Source organism: Sphaerodactylus townsendi, linkage group LG07 (genome assembly GCF_021028975.2).
Source record: "Sphaerodactylus townsendi isolate TG3544 linkage group LG07, MPM_Stown_v2.3, whole genome shotgun sequence".
NCBI classification, from domain to species: domain Eukaryota; kingdom Metazoa; phylum Chordata; class Lepidosauria; order Squamata; family Sphaerodactylidae; genus Sphaerodactylus; species Sphaerodactylus townsendi.
The window spans coordinates 63,408,615-63,424,889 of NC_059431.1; the positions used below are offsets into that span (position 1 = coordinate 63,408,615).

A 16,275-nucleotide genomic window follows, 5' to 3' on the forward strand; every position below is an offset into this window, starting at 1 on the left:
TTCATTATTTAAACCCCCAGATGCATCCATTCTTGAATATGAACCAGTTGTGGGGTTTTTTGAGCCAAATGGCTAAGGCAGAACAAGCTGAAGTTGAACTCAGACAAGACCGAGGTAGTGCTGGTCAGGAAGGCTGCTGCTTAGAAAGGTTTTGGTCCACTAGTGACAGATAGAATGGAGCTGGCGTTTACAAAGTAAGTTAAGAATTGTGGTGGGGGACCCATTTGCTCTTTGAAAACAGGTTGTTGTTGGTGACCCATTTTGCCTTCCACTAGCTACATCTGACTCATCAGCTTTTTCCTTGGCAGTTGTCCTGGTGATGCTGATTCATGCTGTTATAAATTTGAAACTGGAGCACAGTAACATCCTGTACATTGGACTGCTCTTGCAGCCAACACCTCACTACATGTTAGAACTATACAGTAAAACAGGGATCCTCAACCTTTTTGAGCCTGAGGGCACATGTGGACTTCTAGTATGCCATGGTAGGTACCATGACAAAATGGTTGCCACAAAAAGACTGCTGCAGGAGGCAGAACAAGCCACAAAACTATTTCAACAACATGGTATATATCCTTGAGTGGAGGTGGCAGCTGCTGCCAAAGCAACATTTTAAACAGTTTGCATAGCCAATCAAGTAGTCAGAAGCATTGCTGGGCAAAAGCTCTATCTGGCTCCTCCCACTTCGGAAAAAAATTGATGGTGCCATGGTGGGGACTCCTGCAATAAATCATCTTAAATAGTGGGTAATGTTAAGAGAAGGCAATGAGACACTTGGAGTTTGCATGTGAAGTAGTCCAAGGTGGACAGCAGGCTTGTTCTAAGAAGGCCGCAGTACAGGAACAGGTGAGAGGGAGTTGCAGCTCTGCTTTGCAGGTGTAACTCTGGCCATTTCTGCACAGCCAATTACAGAGTTGTGCCGTCGGTGTTATTGGCAATGCTGCAGCAACGGAGCTTTCACATGACCGCCAGCTCCGTGGACAGGTAGGCTGAAACGCAGCACTTCCCAAGGCTCTGCTTCACAAACGGCATTCTTTTTTTCTCAGCGCAGACATTACAGGCGTTTGGCGCCAGGATTGGCTAGTGTGGGCCGCCAGTGTGGAGGCAGGCTCTGCGGCACTGATTCCTGATGGGTGCTTCACATGATGCCGGCTGCCGAGTGCCATTGTTGAAGAGACTCACTAGTTTAGCGATTTTGAATACACCATTGTTTCTGCAGTGGTGGCTGTGCAAAGTCTCCACCCTTAACGCTGTTTTTACCATCGTTTTACCGGCTTTTTTGCCCGTGCAGAAATGGCCTCTGTCCATGGCAGCATTACTTGAAAATTGGTTTCCTATATTCAAGCATTACAGAAAACCAGAGAGATTGCTTCAATCATACCATTGCACACTGTCCAAATGTTGACTTGGTCACTCCATACAAAGCCACTGTGCATTTTGAGTATTTGCTCCTACTGGAAAAGACAATGTTTTAGACAGAAAAAACTTGGAAATCACAAAATATGGATAGCAAATAACCCTTAACCAGCCTTATTTAGAAAAGGATTATGGAAATCTATTACTCCGTTGGCAGTATATTGCTGGCAAGTGCATAAATATACTAGATGGTACTATACTGTTGCTAGGACAGAATCAGTAGTCACAAATTGTGCAGCTTATTATTGTCTTGCTCTCTTGACATCATCAGCTTGAACAGACATTTGTGGGACTCAGCAACTGCAGTTGAATTGTTTTGTAAGCCTGGACATATTTCCTACTTTTTGGGAGGTTTGTTTCAAATGGTATTTGCTTGTTTTGCTTTATTAATTTTATTATAGCAGCAAGGGGAAATTACTAAAGTTATTAAAATATGAGGAAGTGTGTGGAGGTGTTTAATAAACGTTCTCAAAATAATACTTCAGTAGTTTAATGTTAAAGAACCCACTGGTAGAACCTTTACTCAAAATTACTCAATCTTGTATTCTTGCATACATAACCTCTTTACATATTATTTTGCTCATATGATGTATGTATTTTCCCATTTGTAATATAAAGACAGGGATATTTTTATACTTTACTTTGGTGATTGAGAATGAATATTTGTACGTATAGTATGCAGTGCATGAAAATGAATCTGGTGTGAGTTAACCAGGGCTTAGTAACTTCTCATAGCTGACAACAAGTCATTTGAATAATTCTTATTTTCTGTTTTCTAGATGCAGCAGTTGTTCCATGAAAATTATGAACACAACCGGAAGGGTTACATACAGGATCTTCACAATAGCAAAATTCACACAGCAATTACGCTTCATCCAAATAAAAGGCCAGCTTATCAGTATAGACTTCATAATTATATATTGGCTCGTAAAATATCAGAATTACGTTATCGTACTATCCAGCTTCATAGAGAAAGTGCTCTCATGAGTAAGCTCAGTAATACTGAAATCAGCAAAGATGATCAACTTCTGGGAATGATGCCATCTTTTAACCGCTTCCAGCCACATGACAGGAGTGAAATCATTGAATGGGAGTTTCTGACTGGAAAACTGCTTTATTCTATGGCTGAGAATCAGCCACCCAGACAGAATATTAATAGTGTTCTGCGGGCAGCACTAGATGACACTGTAATGCAGGTAATGGAAATGATCAATGAGAATTCTAAATCTAGAGGAAGGCTTATTGATTTCAATGAAATACAGTATGGGTACCGCAGGATTGACCCTTTGCATGGAGTGGAATACATTCTGGATCTGTTGCTATTATACAAAAGGCACAAAGGAAGAAAAGTTACTGTTCCAGTTCGACGGCATGCTTACCTTCAACAATTATTTAGTAAGCCATTTTTCAAAGAAGAAGAAGAACTGGATGTGATCAGCCTTGTAGAAAACATGAATAGTGTCACCCAGTCTTTCTCCTTCCTTTCTAATTCCTTGAAGATGTTTTCATCATTTCAAGGCACCAAAGAAATAGGAGTGCATGGTGACAACAAGATTCATATTCTAGTTCCTCTCACAGGGAGGTATGATATTTTTTTAAGATTTATGGAGAACTTTGAAAAGACATGCCTTATATCCAAGCAGAATGTAAAACTGGTAGTTATTCTCTTCAGTTCTGATTCTGGTCAGGTTTCCAGTAAACACATAGAGCTGATTAATGAATATCATCATAAATATCCTATGGCTGACATGACAGTTATTCCAATGACAGGTGCTTTTTCTAGAGGGTTAGGTCTTGAAATGGCTTCCTCCAAATTTGACAATGACACTTTGCTGCTATTCTGTGATGTCGACCTTATATTTACCCCAGACTTTCTCCAGCGGTGTCGAGCTAACACTATACAAGGGCAACAAGTTTATTATCCAATTATCTTCAGTCAGTATGATCCCAAAGTGACATATGGGGGCACCCCTCCAACAGACAGTGACTTTGTTTTTACAAAGAGAACTGGGTTCTGGAGGGACTATGGATTTGGGATTGCTTGCATTTACAAAAGTGATCTTGTAAGTGCTGGTGGATTTGACACCTCAATTCAAGGTTGGGGTCTTGAGGATGTAGACCTCTTTACTAAAGTAATCACTTCTGGATTGAAGGCTTTTAGAAGCCAAGAAGTAGGTGTTGTGCATATTTTTCATCAAGTTCATTGTGATCCTAACCTAGATCCTAAACAATACAAGATGTGCTTAGGATCCAAAGCAAGTACATTTGCGTCTGCCATGCAACTAGCTGAAATATGGCTAGAAAAACATTTAGGTGTCAGGTATAATCGAACTCTTTCCTGACATTCTAACTTACTCTGCCTTCCAAGGGGAGTTTACCTCATTTTTACTTTGTTCTGTTGCATTTGCAAGCTTCTCTTTGTCTTCCAAAGGACATGCGTTTGACCTCAAATGAACAGAGTCTGCTGTCAGAAACATTACAGATCCCTACTGAACTGATTAGATGTTGTGTCATTCTAATCTCTTTGATCTATAAACCAAGTAAAACCATGGCAATCAAGCAATCCCATGGAGGACATCTATCATGAGGACTACGTCAAACGGCTGTTCTCTTTGGACATTAGGATACAATATCTGTCTTCATTTTGTCTGTTAAACATAATGTGATAACAGATATTTTTTGGTAAAGGTACCACAAAAGTGCTTTATGCTTCCTCTGGGAAAGAGACTGTGGCAAACTTTAGTTTTATAATTTATATGTGGAGAAAAATAAGCAGTATTGTTCTTCATCTTTATAATTTTTGAAGTAGACCAATGACTGATTGTCTTTATTTAAAAACAAAAAAATACACAAATTGAAGTTTTTCTTTATAAGTGCAGCTGGTACTGGCTACCAAGAAACGTAAACATTGTAATAAAATGACCTCTTCATTACTGTCTACTCTAAGCGCCATTGAACTGAACTGTGTTTTCTCAAGGAAATGTGACTTATTCAAATATTTACATAAATGAGGCAGTTCCTGAACCAATGTCCTTCATTTGCTGGCCAGAAGACACAATATGGTTATTTATAATAAAAGTACAAATGTACTGTATTCTTTTTTCAAAGACAAGAATATGTTGCTTTGTGTTGGTTTAGAATAAGCCTCTAATATATAAATAATTTTCTATTTTATTCATTTTATAAGGCTGTACTTGATACAAAGGAAAATAGAAGGGTACTTACTGTTGTCTTTTTACAATTGTGCATTAATATTGTAGTCTGAAATCAATCATTGTTAAACTTAAAAGAATATGTAATTATTTAAGTATGAAAATACTATTGCTGGTCAAAGTTCTTGCCAATATATTTATATTAGTGATTTATAGGAATGTGGACTTTTATCTCTAAAAAGTTTAAGTATTTTGTATAGTGTATTGGTGAAATAGTGAAAGGGAAGTTAATATTAGAAACCACATAAAGTCTGGTAATGATTAGATTTCTTTTTGTCAAAGAAAAGTAATTTCTAATCTGAAGCAAGTTGCAATATATCAGTGGCTCATTCCACACACGCAGAATAATGCACTTTCAAGCTGCTTTCAGGGCTCTTTGAAGCTGTGCGGAATGGCAAAAACAGTTGTGAAAGCAGCTTGAAAGTGCATTATTTTGCATGTGCGGAATGAGCCAGTGATTTCTTGCCTAAGTTAGTTTTAATTGTATTTGTAAGACTGAGCTAGAAAATTTTGTAATGAAAGTGTGCTAAAAATTCACAGGGCATATCCAGAAAATACATATCAAGATGAATACTTAACGTAATGCACTTGACTTCAAACTACATAGCTGGTAAACCTGAGCAAGTAATATATATGGGTGTTTTGAAGGAAAGAGAAAAAGTACTAATACATTTTGAAAAGTATTGCATTTGTTTGTCTATAAAGCACTTTAAACTTATCTCAGAATTATCCCATGGATTGCATGCCAGCAAATGCCAAATTTAAGTTGGTTTAAAATGATGCATAAGCAAAAAAATCATATCAGTATCAAGACTCTATCTGTGTCATTTCTGAAAGAACTCAAGTAAGTTCTCCTTCAGAAGTCACATTACAGTTAAGCAGTCATACACTAGAACCCAGATTCCATGAAACCAGTACAGCTTATATTTCAGGGAATGTGATAATGGTAAAAGGCGATGGAATCAGGTAGATTTGAACATTTGAGGGCAATGTAGTTTTGCCCCACAAGCATTATAACCCAGATCCCTAAACCTTTTCTGCCAGAGTTTGAACAATATTTGGCCGTTTCCGCACGGCCCTTTTATGGCGCCCTGGGGACGGCAAAAACGCCGTTCCCAGGGAGCCATTCGCACAGGCGGCGCTGCTGCAGCAGCAGCCGACCTGGCTTCGCTCCCCCTCCCCCAGGGCGGCGTCAGGCCGCCCTAAAAAACAACCCTTTAAAGGGTTGTTTTTGCCCCAACAGCGTGTTCCCGGCGGCGCGGTGCGAACGGCACCACCGGGAACACGCTGTTTCCCTTCCCTTTCCCACTCACCTTGTCCCCGTCGTCGGCCTGCTGGCCTCCGAAGCCCCTCCCTCACTGTCCTCCGACCTCCAGGGTGGGCGGGGCTTCGGAGGCCAGCAGGCCGACGACGGGGACAAGGTGAGTGGGAAAGGGAAGGGGGCAGAGGCAGCTCCATGCGGAGCCGCCTGTCGTCCACCGGCCTCTCCTGAGGCCACTCGCATGCTTGCGTGCGAACGACCTCCGCCCCCACGCTGGCAGAATTCTTGCCGGCGTTGGGGGGCCGTGCGGAAACGGCCTTTGTTATTTTTCAGAGTTAGAGGTCTGAGAGCCTGTTTGTCAGTACTTTCTGCCTCCCCATAACTGATTCTTTCTCCAGTCCTTCACTTCCTAGAAGTGCTCCTCTTTACCATCACACTTACATTTTGTGCACATTCTCATTTCATAGCCATGTGTGTAAAAGCCCATGAACATATAGTGATTTCTTGATTAAAACCCTAAATAGTCCTGACTAACATGATGTCTTCAAAGCTAAGCAGGGTCAACCACTGGTTAGTACTTGGATGGTAGACCATCAAAGAAAACTGAGATTGTTGGGCAGAAGAGAGCACTAGCAAACCACCTCTGCTCTTCTCTGGCCTTAAAAAACTCTACATAAGTTGGCCGCAAGTTGATGGCACACAATTGTTATTTTTTTAAAATCAAATCCTTCCCACTTCAGTGACAAGTAACACCATGCAATAGCTGCTCTAATCTAGACAGCTCAGCTTTCTTGAATTCCTGGGTTGGACATTTTAAGATTCCTCCAGTTACATTAGTGTTGTCAGCACTACGGGTCCACTTGGTTGGCAGCATCTATAGTTTCCCCCTGGCTCACACTTAACCTGAGTTGTTAAACCTTCTGGCAGATGACATTTTAATATGCTCTTGCAGACATAATTAGAGTTTAGCTTGACTCATCAAATAGTATATGAGGTGTTCCAAAAAAATTACATTGATGTGTCCTTGAAAGAAACACAATATAAAAACACCAGCAGTTGCATTTCGTCGTATGAAATGAGAATTGACAGTTATAATACTGCGACAGAGAGGATAATGAGAAGTAGGAAAATCAACATGTTTCTAGACATTTCTTCTCTCTGAAAGCCAGCATTGTGAAAAATTGCCCTTCTGAATGACATGCATAACTGTGGAAACCCAAACCTGTTAGTCTGTGCTGAGCACCAAATGTGGGCACTATTATAATGCCATATTTTAGCATTTAGCCTGTACAGCAAGCAGTTCATGTAGTCCATATAAAATTACAAATACTTGCCAACTTGAAGATTTTTTTTTCTTTTAGAAAAACAGGTTAACTGTGCACAAGATTTGAGAAAACCAGGATTTTACTGGTGGTTATAAAAAATTCTGAAAAGCTGTTTTAATTATTCCTTAATAAAATTAATAAATGTTTGTTCTTGAGCTTTGAACAAAATGGTAAATTACAGCATAAAACAAAAGTTGAACTTGGTGACTGCAGAAGTTCTGTGTATAGAGGACTTGCTGGATCAGGTCCCATGTGAGAAAGACAAATGTTAGTAATTACTATTTAGTAGATATTTAGTGTATGACCAATTCATTTGTTTATATGATGGACTACTTTGTTACAAACTGGATCATAAATGTTTGTTATAAAATACTTCATTGTCTTTGGAATAACTGTTTTCAGATAAATTGTGTTAGTTGATTAGTACTAAGAAATTCCTTCAAACAATTATAGGCTTAGTCTGCAAGGATTTTGATGTGCCCAGCTAGATGGATAGGGGATGTGTGAGGAACACATTCGTTCACAGTAAATCACACAGATTGTATTATTTTTACAACATGCATCACACCTTCATTTTGTGAATGTATACATATCAAAACTACATTAATTTTCAGAAGTGGGGTTTTGGATTTTTGTGTTTTCTTGCCATTTTTTGTTTGGGCATCATTCAATAGGGGGTAAGCAATCGGCAAAAGCTAAACCGAAAAAAATCTGAAAAATACCTTAATGGTATGGGGGAAGGGGTTCCTCTCCATAAACAGGGCAATTTGAAGGGGTCTGAAAAAGAGATCTTGAAATGCTGATTTATTATTATTATTGCATGATTCAGGCCACTTCGGAGCTGCTGCCAAAACTCTGTATCCTCCCAGCTGTGCGTGGAGCTTGGAGGCAGTTTTGAGTTTCAGTTTAATAGACCCAAAAATTTTTGGAAAGGAACCGATAGGGGAATTTGGGGAGTATTTTAAAATTTTCAGGGACTATTAAACCAAGACCCAAAAAACAGTATACACCCTTAGTTTCTAGCATACTTTTTATTTATAACACTATAGGTATTAATTTTGAATATATTCAAGCATCCTAAAGATGAACCAAGGTGATATGTGTTTTCTAACTAGTTTTTTTTTTTTTACCCCAACCTGGATAGCTCCAGTCTATTCTGATCTTGTCAGATCTCAGAAGCTAAACAGAATTGGGCCTGGCAAGTATTTGGATGTAAGACCTCCTAGAAATACCAGGGTTGTAACATAGAAGTAGGCAATTTGCAAACCACCTCTGAATGTCTTTTGCCTTGAAAACTCCACCAGAAGTTAGATGTGACTTGACGGCGAACATGTACACAGTATTACTTTTTGTTTGAAATCTCCAAGTTATTATTTTTGAAGTGAAAATTAAAAAGTGAGGCATTTGTCCCCTTCTAGAGCTAAGTAAATTACAGCACTTTAGTCAGCATTATCTCCAATGCAGAATGGAGATTATCTATATATATAAAAAGCAAACAGTGACTTTGTTAGTCACTCCCCAAATTTTCACATGACGTTCCTCCCTGTTGCGGGCAGGTAATCGGACCTTCAAATCGCCAAAAGTCCATACCTGAGCTCCAGGTAAAACGTCTTTTTCCTGGTGCACCAGGCCATGAAGCTGTTTGTGTTTAACTGTTACCTTTAGAATGTTTGTGCAGCCTGTCTGTCTGTGGCCTGAGGGCTTAGAATGTTCGTGCAGATGGGCAGAGATGAGCAGTTAAAACAGTTAATAGGTAACACTGTTAGGTAATACGACTGGAAGTGAAACACATACACACTTTGCCGTGTGAGACACCAGGTGGGGTTCCCCCTCCTCACACGCAGGTAACTTTCACTCTCTGTGCCTCACCCACTGCTACCACATAACACACATACTTTCATACACATCCAGCTCATCCTCACACACCTCACTCTGCCCTCCCTCACATCCAACCACCACTTACCCACTTCCTCACCCATATTCGCCACAGCTCTCTTTTACTAAAAGCAAGATGGAGTTTGCCTTTTTCTTCATAGAAAATCCACGGGATGGGGGCAAACCAACACTAATGCCTCTGCTTCTTTTGCACATGGCCCTTTAAGAACCCAGGGAGCTGGCCTCGATCTGAGCACCTCACCACCCTGCCTCTGCTGCCTGACTGGGATAGCCTCCTTGCCCCAGTTCTGCCTTACCCAAGCCAGGACTGTGCATGTCAACCAGCCTCATGGACAGCGGGATTCGCACTCTGGACAGTTCCGTTGTGGAATGGAAAGGGTTACCTCAAACAAAAAAAAACAAAACACCACCATATAACAATGTGAATTGAAAAGGGAAAGAGGGATTCCATTTGACCACCCCAAAAGGCTATGCTGGGGATCATTGGACCTGCATGGACATCTGTGTGGGTTGCAGACTGTGATGAGAAGGACAATTGCCACAGCAACGCGTGGCTGGGCCCCACTAGTTACTACTAATATTGCATGGGACTAAAATCTGAACCATAGCCAATCATGTTGATTGTACTTATCCCAGCATGTTACAATTAGTGCAGGAGGCCAAAGGATGACGGATTGGTGTTCATTTCTCTGAGATTGCTGCTCTTATTCTGTGGGTTTATGGAGATCCAAATTCGCAATTTATATCAACCCAAAAAGTGACTATATACCTTCTATAATGACTGTTACATGCCCTGTATGTCACCCCACCAAATACACACATAATAGTAATATAGGATGTAACTGATTTCCATCTGTATTACCAATTCCACAGCTCAGGTCATCCCTATAGCAACACCTGTCTCAAGGTGGGAACCAGTTGCTAACCACGATGATCTTGCTTGTTTTCCGTGAACATGAGGTAAGTGCCACACTGGGAAACAGTGCTCCAAAGAGTGACAGATGACAAGTCAAAGAGCTTTATGTGGCTCCCAAGCCACTCAATATCACTGCCTTATTATTTCAGGCCCATTATGGAACACTGTCCAAAAAACCTCAACCAACCAAATTGTCTTTTGAAGAAGTGAAGGCTGGGCACCTATTTACAGGGGGGCTGTCACTTCAATTCTGTTGGCTCAGCAGCCTGATCAATAACATCCTCAATAACATCCTCAGACAAAGCTGACTCACCCCCCTTCAAGTTCTTTGTTCTTCACTGCCTAATCCTAACCATTTGAAATCACATAGTGGACATAATGATGTCATGAAAACACAGTAAAGCAAAACTGGGTATGTCGTTCATTGTTTGTTTGTGTGGACATTTCTGTACTGCTTATCTCCCTGAAGAGAGCCATAGCAGCATACATAATTTCCAGACCATTTTTAAAAAATATAATTTAAATAAAAGAGAGAAAAACATCCTGGGTGGGTATACTGGGATGGCTATCATATGCTCCAGGCTGTGAAACATGGAATACAAGCCAACATCCCAGCTTGCACCTCTTCTATGGCCAGGCTTAAATACCTGCAGTCAAAGGTGAAACCAAAGCAGCTAGCATGGCTTTGCCAACCTACTGTTCTACTAGGAAGTTCCTCTCCCAAAATACTATTATACTTTTTTCAAAAGCTTTTCAAAATGAGTTTGCTAGATAAGAGTCCACTGCTCATATGGAGCAGTGGGGAATCAAACCTGGTTCAGCAGATTAGAGTTCACCTGCTCTTAACCACTACACCACACTGGAACATGTTTCCAGAACCAGATGGAGAAAAAAATGTTCAGAATTAAAAGAAAAAATAGTATTTGGTAGCAAGATATGTTGTAAATAACTCGTGCAGGAAAGGCCAATATCTCTTTCTCTGCTTTCCTACCTTTTTTCTCCTTGCAACAAAAGGCTGGTGATGTCATCACAAAAGACAGTGATGCCTAGTGGTGCTTCAGTAGAAATTATAATGTGCAGTGAAGTTGTAGTGTCATGTTCCTGTGCCCAGAGATTTAAACTATGAGGGACATTAGAACTGAGATGGGATCAGAGTCCTTCCTAAATATTTTGGTAATGACAGTTTTAAGGATAAGAGGCAAAAGTTAGAGCTCCAAGTAAGAGGTACCTATTTCAAATAGTTCCATAATTGGGACTTTTTGTCTGGATGTTCCCAGAGGGTTAGATTGGGCAATCAGGTTTCCTCAGTTCTCACTCTCAATATAGGAATGCCACAGGGTTGTGTGTTGAGTCCTTTATTGTATGTACTCTATACGTATGATTGTACCCCTGGCTATCCTGGTAACACCATTGTTAAATTTGCAGATGATACAAAGGTGGTGGGGCTTATCTCTGGAGGGGATGAGTCTGCCTACCGGGGTGAGGTGGACCGGTTGCTCTTGTGGTGCAGGGACAATAATTTGGTCCTAAATACCAATAAGACAAAGGAGCTGATAATAGACTACAGAAAGAACAAGTCGGTAATTCAGCCCTTGGTTATAAATGGGGATCAAGTAGAGCAGGTGGCTAGTTTTAAGTTCCTGGGTGTTATGATTGCAGAGAAGCTGAATGAATTCTTTGCATCTGTCTTCACCCTAGAGGAGGTGAGGAAAATTCCTGCACCTGAACCAAGCTTCTTAGGAGGTGTATCCGAGGAACTAGCAAAGATAGTGGTAGACAAGGAAAAAGTTCTGGCAGCCATTGATAAACTAAATGCTACCAAATCCCCTGGCCCAGATTGCATTCATCCAAGAGTTCTTAAAGAGCTCAAGCATGAAATTGCTGATGTTCTCACATTAATATGCAACTTATCCCTGAAATCGGCATCCATCCCTGAAGACTGGAAGATGGCCAATGTCACACCAATCTTTAAGAAAGGGTCTAGGGGGGACCCAGGAAATTACAGGCCAGTCAGTTTGACATCTGTTCCTGGTAAATTAGTAGAATCTATCATTAAAGATAAAATTATTAAACATGTAGAAAAGCAAGACCTGCTGAGGAAAAGTCAGCATGGCTTTTGTAGAGGCAAGTCCTGTCTTACAAACTTACTAGAGTTCTTTGAGGGTGTAAACAGACATGTGGATAAGGGGGAACCAGTGGATATTGTCTACTTGGATTTCCAAAAGGCTTTTGACAAAGTTCCTCACCAGAGACTGTTGAGAAAACTCAGCAATGAAGGAATAAGAGGGGAAGTCCTCCTATGGATTAAAAACTGGTTGAGGAACAGGAAACAAAGGGTGGGTATAAATGGGAAGTTCTCACAATGGAGAGATGTCGGGAGTGGTGTCCCCCAAGGATCCGTATTGGGACCAGTGCTCTTTAACTTATTCATAAATTACCTGGAAGTAGGGGTGGGTAGTGTGGTGGCCAAGTTTGCAGATGATACCAAATTATGTAGGGTGGTGAGAACCACAAAGGATTGCGAAGAGCTCCAAGCGGACCTTGATAAATTAGGTGAGTGGGCTCAGAAATGGCAAATGCAGTTCAATGTAGCCAAATGTAAAGTGATGCACATAGGGGCAAAAAATCCAAACTTCACATACACGCTACAGGGGTCAGTGCTATCAGTCACAGACCAGGAAAGGGATTTGGGCGTCTTAGTTGATAGTTCCATGGGAATGTCAACTCAATGCATGGCAGCTGTGAAAAAGGCAAACTCTATGCTGGGGATAATTAGGAAAGGAGTTGATAATAAAACTGCAAAGATTGTCATGCCCTTATATAAAGCAGTGGTGCGACCGCACTTGGAGTACTGTGTTCAGTTCTGGTCACCACATCTCAAAAAGGATATCGAAGAGATAGAAAAAGTGCAGAGAAGGGCAACGAGGATGATTGAAGGATTGGAACACCTTCCTTATGAGGAGAGGCTGCAGCGTTTGGAACTCTTTAGTTTGGAGAGGAGACGTCTGAGGGGGGATATGATTGAAGTCTATAAAATTATGCATGGGGTAGAAAATGTTGACAGAGAGAAATTTTTCTCTCTTTCTCACAATACTAGAACCAGGGGGCATTCATTGAAAATGCTGGGCGGAAGAATTAGGACTAATAAAAGGAAACACTTCTTCACGCAACGTGTGATTGGTGTTTGGAATATGCTGCCACAGGAGGTGGTGATGGCCACTAACCTGGATAGCTTTAAAAAGGGCTTGGACAGATTTATGGAGGAGAAGTCAATCTATGGCTACCAATCTTGATCCTCCTTGATCTGAGATTGCAAATGCCTTAGCAGACCAGGTGCTCAGGAGCAGCAGCAGCAGCAGAAGGCCACTGCTTTCACATCCTGCATGTGAGCTCCCAAAGGCACCTGGTGGGCCACTGCGAGTAGCGGAATGCTGGACTAGATGGACTCTGGTCTGATCCAGCAGGCTAGTTCTTATGTTCTTATGTTCTTATGATTAGAGAGGATTTGACCTGGGGCGTTCATACTGCTGCGGTGGTTAAGAAGGCCCAGCAGAGGTTGTATTATTTGAGACTCTTGAGAAAACAACAATTGCATGAAAAACTGCTGGTGACCTTCTACCGCTGTGCCATAGAGAGTGTCCTGACATATTGCATCTGCATGGTTTGCCAATTGCACAGTGGCAGATAGGAAGGCGCTCCATAGGGTGATTACTACTGCCCAGAGAATTATTGGATGCCCTCTCCCCTCTTTAGAAGAACTTTATAACTCCCGCTGCTTAAAAAAAGTTCGGTATATCCTGAAGGACCCGTCTCACCCTGCTTTTTCTTTTTTTTGAACTATTACAATCTGGCAGAAGATACAGGATCATGAAGACCAGGACAACTAGACTCAGAGACAGCTTTTATCCTAGAGCTGTGGCTATGATTAACTCCATGGCGATGTGTTGACGTGGTGGCGGCTGCATAGAGGTGGTTGTGTAGGGATGGCTGTAAGTTGGGGAGTGCGGATTGCAGCCCCCCAATGCCTAGTGCGGATTGCAGAGATGTTCATCGGGGGATGTTTTGTATTTTTGTATTTTCACTGTTTTGTATTTTCGTTGTGTGGACACAAGGCACAATGTGTGTGCACAATGACATTAAAGTTATTCATTCATTCTATCTACACCAAATTATTAGCGTTGTTCACATTACTGAAGTTCTGCACAGAAGCAGAACACTTAATATTGGGTTTCACAGTGTTTAAAACTGCAGAGTCTTTCCTCATCACCTCCCTATCCCTTCCTTCTGTGATCCCAGCACAGAGAAGACTTGTACCTATGTGTAAGCGATATTTTTCACCATACCCTTCCCATTCTTTTAAAGAGACTTGTCCTCTCTCTAAATTATCTGCCTTATAAAAGAACTCCAAAATCAATCAGTATTGGACTGGAGATATCAAGTTCTGAAATCATGCTATAATAAAGCAGTTTCATTCCAAAGTAAATAGCTAGATTTAAATAGAATATATACTATTTCATGATATATATAAAAGCAGATGTTTGAATGTCCTTGTTATTGGTCACCCTTCCTAAATATTTTTTCCTTGATTTCACCATTTACTTACTTGCATAATGATGTAGATGCTTATGATTCATCTTTGGATACCACATTCCCAAGTTTTCCTACTTCTTAGCTTTCACCCCTTTAGTTTTACCACAAGTGTTGACTCAGATTAAAATTCTAGTCTGGTTCAATGATGTCAGAATCATATAAAATGCTGAAGCAGAGCATTTTGCTGAGTGAAGCTTCCAGTCCTGTTGCAAACAGTTTCCCCTTGCCTGTCACAATCGTTTAATAGTTTCATGAATGTTATTACTTCATCCTTTCCTTGTTCAGCCAGGAATTTCACAAACCCAAACCTCTGCCTCATATAGGAAAGTAATACTTTGAGGTGAGACTTTCTGTCTTTATTTTCTGACTGCAACAGAATAGCCGAGATATTTTCAGGACTGTAGCATCTTAATAAAATGAGTATCAATTCAGTAATTTAAAAGATATATATCTCAGACCAGTGTTGGACAGAAGATGATACAATAAAGACTTAGACTTTGATGAGAGAGTCCCCTTTTGATCCAAGGGATTTGGGGATTTGCTTCCATACTTGTGGATGGAGCTCAGCAGCTAGCTATAGACTGCCATTTAATGTGCTGAGGTATTATTTTGTATCCTCTTGTCATAGTAGGATACATAAAATAAGAAAAAACTAGGTCAGTAAATCTCATCATGATGACTTTAAATATGTCAAGGAGTAATATGAGAATCAGGTCTGAGACTGGATGCCTCTCAGGTTTTTCAATTATAGCCAGCATTTTGACATGGCAGGAGGATTAATGGAATGCTTCTGCTTGTAAAACAGGTCCAGTCTGAAGACTGTTTTTTCCCCCTTTTGCATTGTATCAAATCTATAACCTTCTGAAAATTAAAATATTTAGAAATGCATTTCCTATTATCCTATTATCTATGGGGAAACTCAGAGAAGCCTAATTTCCAACATCTTATATTTTTGTCTTGAAGAAACATTAGCGGTGAAAAGTGAGGGGGTAGCCCATATCCTTAGCCTGGCTACTACATTATTCCCATTAGCTTTATAGTCCACAATTCTCACTTAATGTGCAAGGTCTAAATTGGATTTTTTAAAAAAAAACTGGATTCATCAATTAAAATTCATAATTTTCTTTATAAATAAAAATGGATTTTATTCCTGTTGTTGGGAAAAAACATTTCTATATTACACATTTCATCCAATTGCTACCATTTAATAATGCAGATGCAAATTCTTTTCAGAGAAGAGAAATAAAAGGATGGAAACAAAGTGAATAAAAGGAATGAGTAGAAAACATATACAAACATTTAAAGAAATAATGAGAGGTTTTGCTCTTTAAAAAAACCAAAGAACACAGACTTGAAGAGACTTCCCCTACACCCCCACCTTCCTCTCCCACTGCCCCTGTTTGCTACCCTCCCAGATGCCTCTCTCACTGCCCCTCCTTGCATCTCCCACCATCTACCAGTGCCCCTGCTTGCCACTCCCACCTTCCCCTGCCAGTGCCCCTGCTTGCTACCGCCTTCCTCTCTAACTGCCCCGCTTGCTACCCCCAGCTTCCTCTCCTACTGCCCCACTTGCTAACCCCACCTTCCTCTCCTACTGGCCCTGCTTCCACCCCCATCTTTCCCTCCCAGTGCCCCCACTTGCCACCCCCACTACAATTC

General features: G+C 40.8%; 1 protein-coding gene across 1 annotated transcript in view; it reads left to right on the forward strand.

Annotated features, from left to right (window-relative positions):
* The window catches only part of CHSY3 (chondroitin sulfate synthase 3), an 87,101-nt gene extending 82,155 nt beyond the window's left edge, over positions 1 to 4,946 (forward strand). Inside the window, exon 3 of the mRNA XM_048503217.1 lies at positions 2,196 to 4,946. Within this exon, the coding sequence (XP_048359174.1) occupies positions 2,196 to 3,758 (1,563 nt within the window). The 3' untranslated portion in view covers positions 3,759 to 4,946. The remainder of the gene's footprint in view (positions 1 to 2,195) is intronic.
* The last annotated feature ends 11,329 nt before the right edge of the window (positions 4,947 to 16,275 follow it).